This window comes from Gossypium arboreum, chromosome 5 (genome assembly GCF_025698485.1).
Source record: "Gossypium arboreum isolate Shixiya-1 chromosome 5, ASM2569848v2, whole genome shotgun sequence".
In the NCBI taxonomy this organism is placed as follows: domain Eukaryota; kingdom Viridiplantae; phylum Streptophyta; class Magnoliopsida; order Malvales; family Malvaceae; genus Gossypium; species Gossypium arboreum.
In genome coordinates, this window is record NC_069074.1 from 14,685,336 (window position 1) to 14,705,336 (window position 20,001).

General features: G+C 33.6%; 5 protein-coding genes and 1 non-coding gene across 8 annotated transcripts; 2 read left to right on the plus strand and 4 right to left on the minus strand.

Moving 5' to 3' along the window:
• Positions 1-100: 100 nt before the first annotated feature.
• Positions 101-1,569, plus strand: LOC108450577 (thioredoxin-like protein CXXS1). Its single transcript, XM_017748258.2, has 3 exons — positions 101-331; positions 586-708; positions 1,207-1,569. Exons 1-3 carry the CDS (start codon positions 230-232, stop codon positions 1,357-1,359), a joined length of 378 nt encoding a protein of 125 aa, XP_017603747.1. The 5' UTR covers positions 101-229; the 3' UTR covers positions 1,360-1,569.
• Positions 1,570-2,147: 578 nt separating this feature from the next.
• LOC108453434 (transcription factor ILR3-like) lies at positions 2,148-4,202 on the plus strand. 3 transcript variants are annotated; one of them, XM_053028296.1, is made up of 5 exons: positions 2,148-2,255; positions 3,035-3,097; positions 3,198-3,275; positions 3,352-3,514; positions 3,682-4,202. In XM_053028296.1, the coding sequence occupies exons 1-5, from the start codon at positions 2,176-2,178 to the stop codon at positions 3,946-3,948; spliced, it is 651 nt and encodes a 216-aa protein (XP_052884256.1). In that variant the 5' UTR covers positions 2,148-2,175; the 3' UTR covers positions 3,949-4,202. The 3 variants fall into 3 exon arrangements, with proteins under 3 accessions (XP_052884256.1, XP_017607023.1, XP_052884255.1); XM_017751534.2 differs by having other exon boundaries at positions 2,152-2,683; XM_053028295.1 differs by lacking the exon at positions 3,198-3,275 and having other exon boundaries at positions 2,152-2,683.
• A 170-nt stretch (positions 4,203-4,372) lies between these two features.
• Positions 4,373-6,939, minus strand: LOC108453433 (sulfite exporter TauE/SafE family protein 5-like). Its single transcript, XM_017751533.2, has 4 exons — positions 5,991-6,939; positions 5,094-5,228; positions 4,881-5,006; positions 4,373-4,778 (listed from the first exon to the last, which is right to left on the minus strand). Exons 1-4 carry the CDS (start codon positions 6,786-6,788, stop codon positions 4,473-4,475), a joined length of 1,365 nt encoding a protein of 454 aa, XP_017607022.1. The 5' UTR covers positions 6,789-6,939; the 3' UTR covers positions 4,373-4,472.
• A 2,348-nt stretch (positions 6,940-9,287) lies between these two features.
• Positions 9,288-12,793, minus strand: LOC108450298 (cysteine-rich receptor-like protein kinase 25). Its single transcript, XM_017747856.2, has 7 exons — positions 11,727-12,793; positions 11,324-11,461; positions 11,029-11,234; positions 10,516-10,726; positions 10,149-10,386; positions 9,815-9,965; positions 9,288-9,735 (listed from the first exon to the last, which is right to left on the minus strand). Exons 1-7 carry the CDS (start codon positions 12,490-12,492, stop codon positions 9,460-9,462), a joined length of 1,986 nt encoding a protein of 661 aa, XP_017603345.2. The 5' UTR covers positions 12,493-12,793; the 3' UTR covers positions 9,288-9,459.
• A 3,329-nt stretch (positions 12,794-16,122) lies between these two features.
• Positions 16,123-19,702, minus strand: LOC108450299 (gibberellin 2-beta-dioxygenase 8). The gene is made up of 3 exons (XM_017747858.2): positions 19,034-19,702; positions 16,597-16,918; positions 16,123-16,509 (listed from the first exon to the last, which is right to left on the minus strand). The coding sequence occupies exons 1-3, from the start codon at positions 19,453-19,455 to the stop codon at positions 16,279-16,281; spliced, it is 975 nt and encodes a 324-aa protein (XP_017603347.1). The 5' UTR covers positions 19,456-19,702; the 3' UTR covers positions 16,123-16,278.
• Positions 17,682-17,755, minus strand: TRNAV-CAC (transfer RNA valine (anticodon CAC)). Its single transcript has one exon. It is a non-coding gene; the product is annotated as a tRNA-Val (tRNA).
• Positions 19,703-20,001: the final 299 nt, after the last annotated feature.

Consider the following 20,001-nt stretch of genomic DNA (forward strand, 5'->3'; position numbering starts at 1 on the left):
GAAAAAACAGGGGGTTTATCAGTTGAACGCCCATGGTAATTTCAGAGGGTTCCTTTTGTCTTTTCCTACAAGGTTCATCTTACAATTTCGATCAAAATAATGTGGGCCTAGCTTTAAATGTATTGTCATAGTCTAAAAAGACTTTTCTCTTGTTCAAACAAGCAAAGCCAACAACCAAAGCATCAAGGAGAATCGCCTAGGGAGGTGAAAGAGCAGGAAGGAGAAAAACATGGAGGCTCCAGAGCAGCACAACAAGTCCAGAGTTGTGAAGATTGACTCTGTTGAATCCTGGGACTTCTATTTTAACCAAGCTACAAATCAAGGCTGCCCAGTAAGCTATTCAATCAGTCACCTCCATGTCTATTTTCTTTCTAGTGGTAATAGTTTAGCTTTGGTCCTTGTCCTCCATCATTGTTCCTTACAACAATCCCATCTGTCCCCTTTGCTTTGTCTTATAAAAGTTCCATATCCACATTCCACGGTTCATGTCTTTATCATAAATGGTCAGTCTGTTGATCTCAACCAAGGAATTTTGTTATGGTTTATTTTTTAATTTCAGTTCTTTTTCTTCTGGATTTGTTGTAGATTGTTGTACACTTTACTGCTTCATGGTGTATTCCTTCAGTGACCATGAACCCCTATTTTGAAGAACTGGCCTCAGCTTTTCAAGATGCCCTGTTTCTCACCGTTGATGTTGATGATGTTAAGGTAAGAACTGTATGATCTGTTGATATTTTGTTCAGATTTTAGTTTTAAAATAATAGGTTGGCAATTTGGCATTTAAATTTAGACTTCACACCTACTGATCACAATGGAGATAGAGCTGTTTGTAATCCACACAAATTTTATTAGGACTAAATTGAAAAGAAAATTAGAGGACCTAAAACAATTTTACATTATTTTCAACTAATTATACAAAGATAATTTAAAATTTTAAAAAATATTAGGACCAAATCCCAAATAGATCTTAAAAAATTGAGGGGCCCGCCCCTCTAACTACGCCCCTGGTTTGGCTTGTAAGTTGGATCATCACAACTTGTGGATTGGAGGATAAGTATCATTCCTTTTGTGATAAGGATGAATTCTTTTGGTATTATTCGGTATTATGCGTTCACATTGTGCTCTATTTTTTAATTCCAGATTAGGTTTCTGGTTAGGTCAAGCGGTTTAGCAATGATATATATATATATGAGTTGATTATTGTAGGAGGTAGCAACGAGGATGGAGGTGAAGGCAATGCCAACATTTTTACTGATGAAAGGAGGGACTGTAGTAGAGAAGTTGGTGGGAGCAAACCCAGAAGAGATAAGGAAAAGGACTGATGCCTTTATGCAATCCAATCGTGTATATGTCGCATAGTATGGATGCTTGTGATGTCTAGACATGTTTGAACGTGTAAATAAAGGTGTTCGCGTTCTTATAAGTGTGATTCTGAAATGTGATCGATAAGATGACACTCTAGAACCCGATTCACTTGACCATATTTGTTGTATAAAGCATGAAGATATCGAATTTCTTGTTTTGTTTTTATAGAGTGATGAAAGTGAAAGGGGTTAAACTTAAAATTAATGATGCTCTGATTTTTTTTTCTAGTGAATGAAGCCCAGCATTCACGAAAAAGAATTAAACATAAAAGCCCAATTCCGGAAAGGACCGTTGTTTATTTGTGAAGTTAATTACACTAAATATTCCCAATTTATGAATTTTATTTTAAATTAATCTTGAAATTTTAAAATATTTTTATTATATTTATATTAATTAGGTTATTATTATTATTATTAAAACTGTTAATTTAAATGTTAATAACATGTCAGTACAATTTAAAATGAAAACCTTAAAGAAAAATTAAAACTAAAAATAAAAAATAATCGAAAAAAATTTAGAAGTTAAAACTAAAATAAATTAAAACTGAAAACGAAATATTGAACAGTAATTTTTTGTAAAATGTTTCAAAAATTTTAACATCAAGATTTTATAAATGTCAATTTAATTTCTCATTTAATAGTTAAATAAATAATTTTAATAAAAATAACTTCATAAAATATAATTTAGATAATTTTAAAATGTAATTAAAATATTTTAAAATAGTTAAAAAAAAGAATTAAAACATTTTCAAATGTGGGAACAATATTATAAAATGAAAGCAACACACTCTTGCGTAGGCGAAACCGAAGGATGGGGCAGTGGTGTGGTGACTTTGGTTCTGGCAGTGGTGGAGTGCAAGTGACATTAAAAAGAAACAACTTTGGGAAAAGGTAAAAAGGAGTGGACTTTCTCTCAAATGATTTATCTCTTTCGGTTCCCGAGTCCAAATCCAAAGAAAATATTCCCCACCTTTCCTCACCATCACATTCTTCCCTCACAGATTCCCCCAAATCAACCAAATTCACTCGTTCCATATCTCCAATCTATCTCTCTCTGTTCTCTTTTGTTTTGTTTTCTTCACTTTCTGCATCAAACATCTTCCGCTGTCTGGCATAACTGAATCCTTGCCGGGAAAAATGATATCCCGGCGGCAACCGGGTGCGGAGGACCTGGTCTCCTCTGACAATCCCAATGCTTGGATTTTTGATGATTATGGTTTGTTAGAAGACATTCCTGTCCCTGGTGGTGATCTTCCCTCACTTGACCCTTCAGCCCCAATCTGGTCATCTCCCTCCCTTACTTGCTCTACTCCTCTCAGGTTCCTCTTTTCTCCCTTTTTCTTCATTGCTTATGAACTTTAAAATGACATGGAATTCATTACTGGTTGTAAACCTCATGTTAGATTAGCTCAACTTTCAAGTGGGCAAAAGTTCCAAGGAAGGATTTTTCTAACATTATAGTTCTCAAAGCAATGATTTTTTTTTTCAACTTTTGTAGTTCTGTTTCCAGTTTGTTATTTGTTTAGCCTTATATTTTACCATTATGTTTAGCAATGGACTAAGTGGTTGGCAAGCTACCAAGGCCCCCAGTTTCTCCTTCAAGTTAGGCTATGTTAATTTTCTCACTGTTCTTGAAACCTGCTCATTGACCTTTCTTCATGCTTCTGCAGTGTTGAATTCACTGAATCGTTTGGGAATTCAGACAGTCTTAATGAAACAGGCTCCCGAAAAAGGTATGCAACTACTTTATTTTGCTTTTGTTATTGTATATTGCAATTGTGCTTGGTTTCATGTCTGGTTTGCTTTAGTAATCCCTTCCCTATTCTGTCTCAGGATGAGGTCTGGATCATCCAGTGCATCTGGGTCCAAAGCTTGCAGAGAAAAGATGCGAAGGGATAAGCTAAATGACAGGCATGTATTGTTGTCCCTATTTCTCTCCCTTCAACCCAATTTGCTTCCTCTGATATTTGTATGTCAATGTCTCAAGGTTCCTAGAATTGGGTTCTATTCTAGAGCCTGGAAGGTCTTCCAAAGTGGACAAGGCTGTAATATTAGTTGACGCTGCTCGGATGGTTACTCAATTACGGGATGAGGCCCAGAAACTGAGGGAGTCAAATGAGAGTCTGCAGGAGAAGATTAATGAGCTTAAGGTGAGCTTGGATTTTGATGTTCATTTATTTATGTTATATTTGGCGGTATACATGTACAAGTGTTGCATGTTAAAAATTTTATTAGATGCATCAGTATTGCTTAAAATTTCCAGGTGGCTTGAGTATCCATTTCTTCTTGTATATGATGGGCTTAGTTCTATTTGTAGGCTGAAAAGAACGAACTTCGTGATGAGAAGCAGAGGCTAAAGACCGAGAAAGATAATCTCGAGCGGCAAGTAAAGGCATTAGGTTCTCAACCAGGATTCGTACCTCAGGCTCCTGCTATTCCTACTCCATTTTCTACCCCAAGCCAAGTTGTTGGTGGGAAACTGGTGCCTTTCGTTGGCTATCCCGGAGTTTCCATGTGGCAATTCTTGCCTCCTGCTGCTGTCGATACATCACAGGATCATATGCTCCGCCCTCCTGTTGCATAAGCTGGCAGCCTGTTATTTTGAGGTTGCTTTCCTTAGCAGAAACAACCATTGTTCATAATTGTATCTGTCATCTCATCGGGTGTTGATCTTTTTGATCTGCATTGTTTACTGTTTTACTCCCTTTTGAAAGAGTATGTGAAGTGAGAACTGAAAGCAATGCTTGAAACTACATTGATTGCTCGGATATTCTAACTTTTGTATCCCTAAAAGTTGGAAAGCATTGATTACATTGCAGTTAAAGCAGTTTTGTGTAACTTGTACGTGTAGTCAAGTGAAACCAACTTATTTGCTTTTTTACCTATTTGATTCCTTTGCTGCAATCGTTTGATAGCATCAGCCATTTGATGAAGTTGCCCTTTGATATTCCTTGAAAATGTTTTTATCTCTAAATGGAAATGGAATGAAGAGAAATGGAAACCTCAGATTCTTGTAAACACAGTAAGGTTTTTAATCTTCTACCTCTCGATTACAAAGTTAAAATAAAACGCGGTTGGCTATTCAAACAGGTCTTCAAAATTTGATTTTCAACAAGGGAGTTTGAATCCCATGTAATTTCCTGATGAGTAGTCCCAAACATCAAGAGCTCCAAAGGTAGTCATCAAAATGGCACTCAGAGCCATGACTGTACCAACTGAGAACACAATTGGGGATGCCCTTCCGAACCGTTCTATGGCCTTCTGCACCACCACCAGCCCAAGAAGCGATGCAATGAAACAAATAACCGAAAATATAAGGGCAGTGCCGGTGTGCTCCATGCCCAACAATAAGTACTGGAATGCAGACATCGTGGATGAGAAGAAAACCATGAAAGAACATGTAGCTGCTGTCACCTGGAGCAAATGGTTACATCATTGCTTTTTGGTTTTTGCTGTAGATAAAACTATGGAACTCTATTATGGTTAAAACAGGGATATGTAAACTGGTTTACTTACCTCGGGGTCTACTCCAACTTGAAGAAGAAGTGGGCTTATAAGCATGCCACCTCCGATTCCAAAAACTCCACCCAAGGCCCCAGCCATTAGAGCCATTAAGGGGAAAATTAGCTTGTTAACCACCCCCTTCACAAAAAAAGAAAAAAAAATATAAAAACTTTTAATCATTTCTCAAGTAGCTGGCTAATTTTGTAAATAGATTTTGTGAAGCACCTGCTGATTTGGACCTTGGCCTGCAATGGACTCTTTCCTGCAAAGGATCCATGCAGTAAAAGCTATGGCGAGGGGAACTTGAAGCAAGGAGAGAGACCAATATCCTATTCCACAAGGCTTCAGTGGTATGACACCCTGCATGTTTCTTGAATAACTATGAACATTGAACATGCCATGATTGATCACATAGATTCAAGATCATCCCCATCATTCCATGCAATTTTAAATTTTTAAATAAAAGTTAAAAATCTCCTCTTTCTTTTTTCTTTTTTTTGCTTCTAATTTTATAAATTTGTTGCTATGTAAGGATTAAGATTAAGACAAAAAGTGGGCACATAAACTCAAAGCTAGTGCCCTGTCCAAATCGAATACGTGGACCATATATACTTAGCATAATGCCTATTAATAACTTTCACTCTCCAGGTAAATCCAAAATAAGGTAGCTTTCACTCTGCACTCCTTTTTTATTCATTTATTTATTTTTCCAGTGGGTTTGCTGTAAAGAGAAAATAGACCTTAGCCTATAATCAATCCTTGAGCATCAGCAATTCTACCTATTATTTTAAATTCATTTTAGATTACACTAAGCTAATTACAGAATATACGAATTTCCTTAAAGTAGATGGTCCTTTAATTTCCAGGCAACTTTTGCAAAGGAAATAATAAGGTATACACATAAAGCTGATTTGCAGAATCCTGTGAGATATTCTAACATAAGCCTAACAGTCAGGTAATACTTTTTCTTGAAAAATGGGATTGTTGTTGTTCTTTTCATTTAATAATCATTTCATATCCGGACATTAGAAGAGCAAGACGTATTTGAAAATGAAAACAGTAGGAAAGTCATGCAAAATTTATCCCAAAGAAAGATGAGACAATTAGACAAGAAAATGTTACCTGTCCATAGCGATTCCCACGAAGGAGATAGATGGCAAAGAAGGAAAACCAGACCATAATTAAGACCATCAGTTTCTTCCATGGAAACCTGCTACTACTTTCTTTATCTTCCGTACCCACCAAAGGTTCTTTTAGACTCTTAACCTCGCCGCTTTCACCATTTTCCAGTTCTCCGTACCCATCTAAGGTTCCTAAATGTCGACCCGATTCCTTTTTCCAAAGCCTGACCCCGTTTCCACAAGTCTTAATGGTAGACCAAACGAGGAAAACGGCAAACATGATGGTGATCAACCACTCTGGTAACACAAGGTTGCAAACTACTCCCACACTGACGCCTAATAACATGAATGGCTCCGACAAAAGTGCTATATCATAGTCAATCAAAGACTTACCCCCAAACATCGCACTTTGGGCACCCAAGTTAAACATAAGATTTGCAACTGACCCTCCCGTCACCATGAAAGCTGAGAAACTAGAGGCAGTTTTGAGGTCTAAACAACCCACGAGGGTGAGAATGGGAATAAACAACCCTCCCCCACCAATGCCTCCCGCACTGGATATGGAGGCAGCTACGAAGCTCAACACTGCTGCTACCACTGTGGAGGTTGATAGCTCCAGTCTGTTCCCCTGCAACTTTAACAGGTGAAGAGTATTTTTCCTCCATTGGAGAGTTTTGTGGATGAAGCTTTCGATTGTGAGATTATCATCTAAAATAGGATGTTTTTGCGTTGAATGGGATTGGCCCTGGCTGATGAGGAAAATGAGAGAAACCCAACTTAGCAAATTCTGAATCTTCATTAGCTGGCAATTTTTTAATGGTGATGTTCCTGTGGAAAAGAAGGGTCCTGGGAAATGTTCTTATATTGAAGACGCGAATCTTGAATTGCATGGCAGTTTGTGGGAAAAAGAACAAAAAGGCAATCAATTTCAATATGGGTTTTTGAGATAACTTTTAACCATATTATTATAATAAACACATATATCTCATCCGCTATTAGCCCCCCTCGCCCCTCCCTCCCCTCCCCCAAAAAAAAACAAAAAAAAAAAATCTCTTTCACTTTATTGATGTCAGCTCCGTTTGTATCTTCCTTCTTCGGAGATTTAATTAAGCATTTTTTTATACAAACTAAGGACATGATTAAAAATATAATCAATAAAATTTAAGAATTCAATATCTTATTTTTCTTTGTCATTCAACAGGCAAGTTCGACCTAAGGTTATATTGGGAATAGGGGGGGTGGGGTGAAAGCACAGCTAGTGCCCCTTCTCATTCCAAGTGGGACGTCAGTTACATACATATACAATTAATGGCAGAAAACTCTGAAAAGCTTTTAAGTGAAACTAGACAAGTAAACAAAATGCAGCTATTCCTAGTGGCACATGCTTTTTCTAACCATTAAGATTAACCCATTTGCATTCCTTGAAACTTTTAATGTAATATGAGGGAGAATTGTCATGTTTACTTTTTTATGTTGAAATTCTAAAAACAATGCGCGTGTTAAACTTGATTAAACGTGTTGTGCTTGTTAAGGATATGCTGCTATGAAAGTGCTTACAAAAAAACCGAATGATGAAGGTTGGAAGTGGATAAAGAAATGGAGATATTTATGCAGACATTTTTGTGTTAATATGTATAACAATTGCAGCTAGAGTATCAAATTTCTCTTTTTCTCCTGAATAAAGTTCCTGTTTGTGTTTTGCACATGGAGTATCCTATTTTCCCCTCTTCTAATTTAAATAAATGGAAGGAATAGTAAGAAAGATAGGAGCTTCTATGTAAGGGGCGAAATCAAAAAAACTTTTAGAGGTCAAATAAAATTTTAATTTTTAATAATTTATATTTTTATAATTTTTAAATAATTAAATTAAATTTTTATAATTTTAAAATAGTAAAAATATAATTTTAATTTTACTAATTTAAAATTTTAAAAATTTTGTTACATGTGTTTCACACTTAGCTAAAAGACTAAGGAAAATGGTATAATAAAAACATACTGCTTGCATTTGCATTTCGTTTTTCAACAAGTGGAGGACCTAGAAATATCCTATGGACTAAAATTGGCTTAAACAAATATCGTGTTTCTACACTTTCCTAACTTGTGAAAGAAATTATCGATTAAAATTATCTATAAATCTTTTATACACTTCGTAAATTTAAAATTAAATTATTATATTTTTATTTTTAAAAATTTAATTTCTTTATCTTATTAATAGTCTTAAATTTATTTCATTTCATTACAACATCATTTTAAAATACTTCCATATCCATTTTAAAAACACTTATTAAAATGCAAAGAAGAACGACCCCTGAATTGGGGCGACCCTTCTGCTCACAAGAGAAGCACGGCGTTCAAGAATAAAGAACAGTCAACAATCAATTGCAATTGATGAAAGCAAAAACTGGGAAGAAAAGATGTGATCACCTGAAACTAGCTGTAAAAAAGGGCTTTTAGAGTCCAGACATATGTTTGGGGCTTTTAATTTATTATTTTTATTTCTGACCTTTTAAATTTTTATATGGGATGAATCCACATAGTGAAAACAGCAAAGCATCCCTCAGAAAATTTCGAGCTGATCTTCCCAAGGGGAAATCAACATAATAAGCAAGGGAAGGTTTAAGGTCTCAGTGCGAAAACACAGTGTTTGGATTGGAACGGATCACTGTCAAGGTGAAGGTATTATACAAAAATGAAAGCAATAACTGATATACTAATGACTAATATAATAATATTTGCATCGGAAGAAGTGGTTGATGTGGATATGGATATGGATGAGATGTAAGAAAAATGTCACTTTCATTTAGGTCAACTAGGGCTGAGATTTATAGCGTTAAATCCATTTCCTTCTGTCAAGTTTATCTCAATTCCACCCTCCGTACATTTAAAATGAAAAACCTATCGTTTTTTTTATCATTGAAAACACAATCAAGTTGATATTAAATGGTCGGGGAATTCAAAGACATTCATTTTCTTTTATCTGAGACTTCAAATCGACGCCTTTTTTTTATTATGAAAGACGTTTCTCAAGTTGCCAGACTCTTCTTGTTTTCGACTTGGGGAAAGCATTTATCAGATGATGTCACAATCGGCCTTTTTTTATTTCGAACATCGATGGAATGATATTACAACTCTTACTTGTATGTATTAGTCTGGGCCTTTTTGAGATGAGGCTGTTAATGAAATCACTGGTTTCCGAAAGTCATTTCGGGCTTTTGATGGATCTGATAGAGGAGTTTGGACCTTTTGGAACATATAATTCTTGGGTTTTAGGTTGTTAATATGGACTACAGTATGAAACTTTCCATTAAGGCTAAAAGTAGTATCAGATGAAGAATGTTTAGATGATGCATCATCAACTTCAGAATCCATTTCATCTATATTTGCAAGCACATAAAGCACCATTCTCCTAAAGAACAATTATAATTGGAACCTATAAGGTCCACCACAATGGAGTCTATCTCTTTAAATTCTTAAATCTCTGAGGTAGGAAGATTCAGTGGATGAAGATTGATCATTTGTAAAAATCTTGCTGCTGAATATGGAGATGTTGAAGGCTGGGGGAGGTTAACTGATTTGCTCCCAAGCATGAGAATAGCTGATGACATTGTAGGCCTAAGTGCAGGGTCATCCTGAACGCACAACAATGCAATGTGTATCCATCTCAGAACCTCTTGAATCGAGCAATTGCCGGCGATGTTTGGATCTATCAACTCCTGTCCTTTGCCTTCATTCCACAGCAGCCATGCCTGCTCAGGGCCATATGTTTAGGTGCAAGAAGCCTTAAGTTTAGGTACAATAAAGAGATAACAAAGAGAGGATGCCTACATATGTTAGAAGGCTTTGGCCGCAGTCCTGATGGTAGAACCCCCTGTTCTTTTTACCACTTAATATTTCTAGCATTAGGACTCCAAAACTATAAACATCCGACTTGTTCGAAAACAATCCTTCTAGCGCATATTCCGGTGCCATGTATCCACTGCACATTGAAGCAAATATTAACATCCTACGCTCTTGCAATCGTTTATATTATGAATTTCAAATCTGTTTGCCCCTTTTGTTTTCCATCTCATATTGACCTTTGATGAAATATAGCTAGAGAGGCATAATACATAATGCTTAGCAACGATAATTGTGTGAAGGAACAAAATGAAGTGCTTACTATGTGCCAACAACTCTCTCAGTATTAGCTTCCATTTGGTTGCCTCCAAACGTTCTTGCTGTGCCAAAGTCCGATATCTTAGGGTTCATATCATCATCTAACAACACATTGTTAGCCTTCAAATCTCTATGAATTATTTTAAGCCGAGAATCTTCATGTAGATATTGAAGACCTCTTGCTGTTCCAGTGATGATGTTTGAGCGTTTTTCCCAGTCCAGTACTTTACATTTTTCAGAATCTGCCTTCAGAAAAAGCACAAGAGTAACGTTCTTAGCTATTGAAAATCCCTGGATCTGATAAGTAATAAATCCTTAGACCAGACTTTTGACATGAAAGGTTAAAGAAAGAGAGAACGAACGTTACGGACCAAACAGAAAAGCATCCAAGCTGGTGTTAGCCATGTACTCATAGACAAGAAGCTTTTCATCTTCCTCCAAGCAATATCCCAATAGCCTCACAAGATTCTTGTGTTGAAGCTTGAAAATTAGCTTCACTTCATTCTTGAATTCTTCAAGACCTTGTTTCGAGTTGATCGAAAGCCTTTTAACTGCTATTTCCTTCCCATTGGGCATTTCCCCCTGAAAGCATTTTGAAGTTAGTCCTCCAACAGAAGATTTTTCCTTGCAATTCTCAAAAGTGCATGTCTGTCGTTGGTGAGAGGTTAACGGCATGTTAATATGCATATGATCCAATCTTGTATTGAAAGTGCATGTCTATCGTTGGTGAGAGGTTAACGGCATGTTAATATGCATATGATCCAATCTTGTATTGAAATTTCTACACATGAAATCATCTCCTGTATGAGTTAGTGAATTCCTTAATCCTAAGACAAATACTAATCAATTGCCAAATGTCAATGGATCAAAGAACCGGTTTCAACCTTGTAAACAGGTCCAAAACCACCTTCTCCAAGCTTATTTTCCCTGGAGAAGTTGTTTGTTGCAGCCTGTATGGTAGCTAAATTGAAGTGATGCAAGTCCCCGCTGTGATCCTCATCTGATGGATGTAGATGAATACTTTCCCCCGTCCAATGTGCAGCCTTTGAGCCTTGAGAACTTCTTATTAATATTTCTTGGCTTGTTCCTTCTACCGAGTATTAAGCAATAATGTTAACCTTTTGTGCAAAATCGACAAGTTATAGTCTGACCAGAAAAAAATTAAAAGTCAAAGAACACCTTTTTGTCTTCTCTTCCTGACTAAGGGCGAATAATACGAGAAACCCGCCACCAGAACTGATGCCAAAAAGCCTGCCAATGATGATGCAATGATAATCGTGTTCTTCCTTGTGCTTTTCCCTCCCTTACCTACTCCTCCTGTCACATTGTATCAAATATTCATGTTATTTTAACAAGTCACAATTTTATCAACAAAGCTTGTAACATTTCCTTTGTGGAGAAGATCATTCCTCATTGCTAGGAATACATAATAATAAGACCAATTTATCATAGGAATCAGAAAGCACCCCAAGGATTTCAAAGTGCCCTTTCCTCAGGTATTAACTTCGAAGCTAAGTTGCCGTCTAAATAAAAATTGTTCAAGGGTGATAAAATAACTAAATATTAAGCCTGTTTGGCTTACCTTCATTCTCCGGTGCTGATCCTGGTAGGTTTGATGTTTGCTCATAGAAAGAGTACATTTCATACCTTATACAGCAACTTGGAGTTAAAATTCGCCACCCTCTTCTCCCTATGCAGCAATCCTCTGTCTGATTTAATAATTCTCTCAAACAAGTAGAACAGCCGCCGACATCAAGATCTCTGCTGCAGTGAACGAGTCCATACCTACGCCCCGGTCCGTTTCCGACCACCATTTCATTTGTTTGAAACATGTTCTCCTTATAGGGAGCCTGAGAAACTAAGGAATATAACAAACCTCGGGTACCGATATCCCCCTCTTCAGGTGAAGTGTTGTTCAGACCATTCCACATGAACAGCCTTGGATAAAGCCGCAGCTGGCCAAGAAAGTTGATGTTCGAGTATCGAAACAAGCATTGATCGTACCAAATAATTGCCCTTTTATCAGAAGGGCACGTTTGCGTGAGTGTTTGAGTGGCATTGCTGACACAAACCCGACACACATCACTAGAAACATCACCTCGGCAAAGGAAGAGACTGTAAATCCCGTTCAAGCTGTCGTTGTAGAAGCTCTTGTCGGAAGCATTTGAGGACATATAATCCAAGAGAAGTGTAAGGTCAGATTTATAGCTTGCAGTGGCGGTATCATTACCTGGACCTAAACAAAAATGATAATTATATGTTGGTGACTGACAAGCGATGAAGCTAATAAGCTCGAAGATTGTGATCAAATATATGGGTTTGTAAAGGGAATTCATTGTTTTCTTCATACTTCTGATGGGAAAATGGGTTGAGAAAAGGATAAGTGGTATGATTCTAAGCTCTGGTTGGCCATTTGTTCTTTTGTAGAAATTAGATTGGGTTAGGTAAGAACACGTCTCTCTTTGTTCAGCTTCCACGGCACCTTGTTGATTTTGTGAAGCTTTGATGAATAAATAGTTTAAAACTGTAGAATATAATCGATAATTGTTGCTGCTGCAGCCATTGACTGGTGGCTCACTTCGTTTGGAGAGTTCGTTGATTGATTTCTAAAGGCCTGCAATGACATTTGGAAGGTTCTCAAAGAATGAGTCCGTCGAATGACGCACTTGATTTTTTTGAAGGAAAATACGAAAAACTTTTATTGAGTACATCATAATTAATAAATAAAGTAAGAATAAAATAATAATAATATTAATAATAATAACTAATTAATATTGAGCGTAACCGTATGCGTTTTCAAAGAAATAACATAAATTTAAATTTTAAATACGAAGAAAAATAATTAAACAACTATAGATAGTAAAATAGAACTGAAAATTATAATAAAAAAAACAATAATAAACCATAAACAAATTTGAAAGGGCCCAACAATTTGACCTCTTCCGTCTTTCTTCTCTATATTTTTTTTAATTATGGAAATTGAATTAATTTGAATTATATGGCTTATGTGAAATTCTAAATTTAAGTCTTTTAAACAAAAATCAATATTGAATTATTTAAAATTTAATTTGTTCAATTTTAAATTTAATTTAATTGATATCTATTGCTAAACATCAATAGCCTCAAGTAAAAGGATGTGTTTTATATTTTTTTTTACAGCGGTTAAGTTCAACTTCAAACTTTAAAAAAAAAAAAAAAGAAATTAAAAAGTTTTAACTTCAAACATTTGATTGAGTCATTGAGATAAAATTTGAGGCGGTCCAAGACAAAAATAAAAGAAAAATCAGCATTAAGCGAGTAGTATTGGTGGTGTTGAAAATTGTGGCTAATAAGAGTTTAGCAGCTCGCTAATTAAATTCGGCTGCAAATGTTTATAGCTTAAAATACTTATTTTAGCCTCTTGGGCCCATGTAGATGCTGTTCGGGCTTTGATATAAGATCATTTATATTTTAGATAAGGTTAATTATTGTATTTTTATAGAATTTGAGATTTGGTCTTCGTATTTTAAGAGTTAAATGTTCAATCATTTAAATAATTTTGTTCAATCATCATTTTCATCGGTTGTATTATATTTGTCAAAATTTATTAATTTAATATGTTTATTTTCTATTAATTATATGCCATGTCATTTGAGAACAATCTAATTAAAAATTTAAATTGATCATTTTTACAAAAAATACTTAGAGATTTTAAATAAATAAAATAGGTCTTAAATCTTAATTTTTAAATATAGGGATTAAATCCAAACTTCATCCAAGTATAGAGGCTAACAACATATTTTAACCTTTAAATAATTAGTCGTCAAGTTTCTTAACTCAAAAAGTAATTGTAATCACGTATTTTCACTTGGTATTTAAAAAAAAGTAAAATAGAATAAATAAAATATATTATGGAGATATTAATGTACGAAATAATATTTCTTATATTCTAAGGTCATTTCATTTTGCAAGAAAGAAAATGATGTTCTCAAATTCCCAATTCCGCATACGTATATATTTACATTCATTATGCAAGAGCCAAGAAGTTGATTACTGGGGCTTTAATTAAGTTTTGATAAATGATTATGTACCTTTATCCTACACAAATAATATCTTATTTCTAATCAAAACAATATGAGATTTCAGCACTAGTTTTTAAATAAAAGGTAATTAAAATATTAGTAAATTTATAATTTAGTCATTTAACTTTAAAAGTTACAAAAATAATTATTGAATTATTTAAAATTTTTATTTAAGTTAGTGGATTGTTAATTTTTTTTTTAAACACGGCTAGCGATCTCCAAACAACGATTTGATAATTGGTACAATGGATCAGTACCTATCCATAAGTAAATGAGCATACGTTAAATCCAAATCAATCTAATGATCAGTTCGAAAATAGGAAAAGAAAGTTGTTTGAATTTTAGTTCGTAGATTCGTAACTTTAAAAAGTTGTTTTATTAAAAAAAATGAATTAAAGAAGCGAAGGGGAATGAATGAAAGTATTCAATTAGTGCGACGGTGCAAGCAAAGAAGGCCGTGCAATAATAATTTTAATAGTTCAATAACTTAAATAAAAGCTTTTGAATAGTTTAATAACCATAGTTTAACTTTCTGAAGTTCAGTGTGACCAAAACATAAATATACTAATAGTTTATGACTTTAGTGTAATTCATGGTCATAATTTTGCTTGCGAGAACATAGAGTTGTTTAGCATTTAAAAATATTGTAGAAAATACTTTTAAAATATTTTATAAAAATTTAATTTAATATTTAAGAGTTTAGAAAAATATTTTGAGAAGATAAATATTTATTTAATGTTATAAAGTAAGAAATATATATTTAAATGATACTTAAATTCATTAAAATTATATATAAATATATTAAATTAAATTATAATAAATTATTAAATTTTACTTTATTGTAATTCATTATTTATATTTTGATACATGAAATATAAATCTTAAATGCTTTTAAAAATTAATATAAATTGTTCTTAAAATTTAATTTAAATATATAAATCATACTTTGGATATTAAAATTATATATAAACACACCCTTATAAAAGGGAGAGATCGACTTACAATAGTATACCTTTATGTATATTTTATTTGATTAATATTTAATGATCTAAACGTCATATTTCATATTTCATTCAGATAGATAATATATGCTAAATTTGATATAGTTTAAAATTTTCTAACTATCATTTCAAGAAAAAATCTAACTATTTATTTTTGTAAAAACTTTGAAATTTTAACAAATATTAATATATATATATATATATATATATATTTATATATATTGATATGATAGAGATATCGATCGTTTAAAATTTTTACATGTATAATAAGTACAATTATATCAATAAAATTAACAATTAAATTATTAAAATATTAAGCGTACAAAAAGGTACGAAAGTATGTGAAACTAAAATAATTTGATACTGATATAGTTGGATGCCGCTAATAAATTCAAATATATAATTCTATATATTTTAACTAAATTTCAAAAAGAGAAATGAAACCAGAATTAGTAAATGAATAATTTAACTCAAAAGTAAGAGTTTCTATTAAAATCTCAATATTTTATTTAATTACCCCAATTATGGAATAAGAATTAGGAAAAGAAAAACAAAAAATTAAAAGGGTAAAATATCTTCTTCTTCTTTTTTTATTCTTTCTTCCTTCTATTTCTTTTATAAATAATTTTATGAAAAATTTAAAACTGTAGAAATTCATTATAGTTAATGATTTATTTTTCTTTCCTGAAATAAAAATGGTTAAAATTACTTCAAATTCCTTTCTTTTACTAACATTTAGTATCTAATCCAAATATAAGGCAAGCTTCTGAAGTCTGATTGGAAAAGCAGTTTTAAAGCTAACTATTTTAACATCGCTCTTAGCTTTTCAAAAGGAGTTGTAGTAACTGAAATTCATTTAATATTATTTCTTAAAGATAGTAAAAATCATGAAAGATTAAGCCGAGGTAAAACAAAATTCTTTCTAATTAAGCAGGACTTATAGGTTATACCGTAAGTTTTTCTTGGGATGGGGTAGAGCTTAGATATTTTTGTAAACAAATTAATGACCTAACTATGTATATAGCTAGAAAGAAGATGAAATCGATAAATTTTAGCTGGTGATAATAATAATTTATACAAGGAACCTGGAGAGTCCTACTTTATATCCATGGAGTTGAACATCCTCCTGCACTTTCTGTCTATATTCCCTAAAGCTAAACTTTCTGTAAACCGAGGGCATGCTGCAACTCTCTATCACTGTCTCATACGATGGGCAAAGGAAATATGCTGCTGAAAACCTTTCTTTCGTTGGATGCGTCACCGCACAATGTTTGACGCTTTTATAACAATCATTGCTCCAAGCCTGCACAATATCAATCAAAGCTTTTTAACACCCTTAACTATTTTCGAACCGGTAAAGAAGGTGATCGGTATATATGAAATTGATCACCTGAAATAGATCTCCAATGTTGATGACTAAAGCCTCGGGATTGGGTTTAACAGCAAACCATTGTCCATCCTTCACTAATTGCAATCCTCCGACTTGATCTTGGTGCAATATAGTTAGGAAGTCGCTATCAGTGTGTGGCATTAGACCATAAATGTCTGAAGGAATCGGGCAGGGTGGGTATCTGTTCAGCCGGATATAGCAAGTGCTTGGCAAACAACTTTCCTGGAAAAAACTCGATTTGTGACCTAACTTCTCTGCCAAAATTTCAGCTAATTTCTGAGCAAGAATGGCGACTTTTGTGGCAAACGGTTCCATTGGTGTGCTGGTTAACACATTACGAGGTGTTAGAATCATTACTTGTATGTATGTATGTATGTATGTATGTGAATGTACGTATGTAGTTTGAAAAAAGAAGATAGAAAAGGAATCTCCCAACTATGGGGAAGTGGGTCCACACACACAGTAGGGAGTAGCAGTGGTAAAAATCAGCAAAAACGAGAGCCACTGGTGAGGCCACTTCAAGCTTTTCCTTCCTTGTTGTAAGACTGGAATATTTGACTGAGGTCGTCTAAATAAAACTTGTGACCCTCAAGTCAGGAGGGTCCGTTGCCTATGGGGGCTGATGCATAGCCACTCGCCATAGATAAAAACGAGAAGAACATGCATGGAATGGAATTGCAAAGGAAAGGAAAATACCCATGTTACTTTGAAGGATTTGATGCTGATTTTTCAGAACCATTTTCTTTTATCAGGGTGCAATGTATCAGTACTGTGTGTTAAATTCCATACACTTACCACCAAACATGACCACAAGAAATAAATGCCAACCTCTTTGAAAAAAATAAAATAAAATAAAAGCGAACATTGAATTGTCTCACTAAATCTGAGAAAAAAGCTACTGAAACGTTGCAGCTTAATTCCACAAATAGGGTGACACCACCACACACAATCTGACCATGGAGCTGTGATTCCTGATGTTTACATGTGAAAATTAGTAACTCAGTCTGAAGCTTAGTCCCAGTAAATGTAGTACGAGTTGACAGAGAGGACCACCAACTATAAAAAGTTGGAAAAATTAGAAAAAATGTCTGAGCCCGGGTTCGAACCGGGGACCTCTAGTGTGTGAGACTAGCGTGATAACCAACTACACCACCCAGACAAGTTGTGACGTGTTATGTGTAATTATTTAATTTGTTATTCTTGTGTTGTTCTTGTAACTTAAATTTTTGAAAACTTATTTAACATAGAAAACCGTATGGTAATATTAAGGAAATTCATATGATATATTAACCGTGAAATTTTTAAATTTAATTGAGTTTGGGAGGATAATACATGTTCTTAATTATAAGATATATGAAAAAGTTTAAAAAAAATAAAACTCAATTGAAAATTTTATCCTATCAAGATTGACCCCGGACTATTATATTAATAATCTATCACACTAATATGATATTTGTGAACCATATTCTATGACTATTTAGAGAAAAGAAGAATCTAGTTTTAATTTCCAAAATACTCTTTTTCTTTAAAATTGAATATTTATAACATAATCTATCTCTTTAAAAAAAATGTAATGCTATCCATTAATTTTAGTCAACTTTTCCAATAAATATTTTCATAATATTGTTCCATTCAAATAATATTAAATTAAACTATTTAACTTTTATTTTTTTCATTTAATCCATTTTTTAGTAAATTAATAAAACTTATCCCACCTAATCACATACTACCTAGACAAGTATGAAAGATTAAATTCATCACATCTTCTTCCATGCCATAATTAAAAACAGTGTAATGTCTACAACTATCAGCTCTTCTAAGCAAGCTTTAAGCTTGAGTTTTATAAGAGATCATTTACATTAATATTGAAAACAAATCATATATATTAACTAGTAATTCTCATATAAATACATATAACTGCCTACTTTATTTGTGAACAAACAAAAACCTTTTTTATTATTATCCAAAATTCAATTTTTTTTTTAAATCGTACAAACTTAACTTAGACACAACATATAGAATAAAGAAAACAGAAAATAATAGTATGACAAAGATTTAAAACAGTTTATTATATTACAGCAATCGGATTAACCTAGAAAAAACAGTATGGATTTGAGCGTTGTTGTCTTGTCTCATCGTTGTATTAGTTGGTTTTTTTGAATAAGAACTATACGTAGGTAAACTTAAATTGTATGCCGACATGAAATATCAGTATATACAACATAAATTATACTAATAGATAAAACAAAAGGCTTTACCGTCTTAACTTAAAGAGAACATATATAATAACAACAAACTCATTTTGTTAGCTCTTTAATTCTTGGTTACTATTTGTTTTGCCGAATTTGTCGAAAAGAAACGAGGTAAGGAGATGAAGAGAAAGAGATATCGTCAAGAAAAATAAAATATAAAAAACCGTAAATTGATTAAAACATACCTTGAGATATCGTTCACGGGGATGTGGAAAGCTTCAGACCACGATAATTGCCTAAGGAAGTAGCTCGTTGGAGTGCCCCAACGGTAACTACCAGCGGAGAAATTCAAGAACTTGTCTTCCCTGCACTTGTGGTGGAAAGGTTGCTTGAAGACTCTCACTTGCTCCTCCCTCAACATCTCCAATAACTCCATCGAGATTCCATGGTTTACGACTTGGAAAAAACCCCATTGACTTGCAGCCCTAGCTATCTCTTTCTGGCATCTTTCCTTCTCCGTCTCGTTATGGCTTAAACGGCTGAGATCAATCAAGGGAAGGTGGCGTTCCTCCACCGCGACAAGGCGGTGGTCGTGGTTGTTGGAAGAGGTCTTGGAGTTGGTGAAGAGGGTCTTGTATGTCTCCAGAAGTGGGGGGTCTGAATCCATGTGTAGAGGCTGATCAAAACAGAAGACGGAGATCGAAGAGAGGCAAAAGAAAAAGAGAGGTTAAAAACGGCTAATCATATAAGCGGTTTGTACGGTAGTGATGAGGGAGAATGGGACAGAGGAGGGATTGGGACAAAGAAGATTTTCTTTGTTTCCGTTCGATGGAAACGTTATACGGGTTTTCATTTTTTTCTTCCCTCTCATTTTTGACTTCGGAGACAAAGTTCAATTGCATGTCTTTTTGTTTACGGACTGTGGATGAGGGTTGGATTGAATTGATTAATGAGTCTTGTTTTATTATTTTAATTTGATTTGTATTTTTTAGTAGATTTAAATGATATTTGAAATAAATTAAATAAGTTAGATAATATAATCAAAATTTAAGTTTGAATATATAAATTTAATATGATAAACTTAATTTGATAATTTATTATTTTAAAGTTTCAAATTTATCATTTTAATTTTTTATAGTTTTAAAATTTTATGTGGTTTTATGAAATTTTAAAAAATTATATATATAAACAATTATAAAAGTTTAGAATTTTT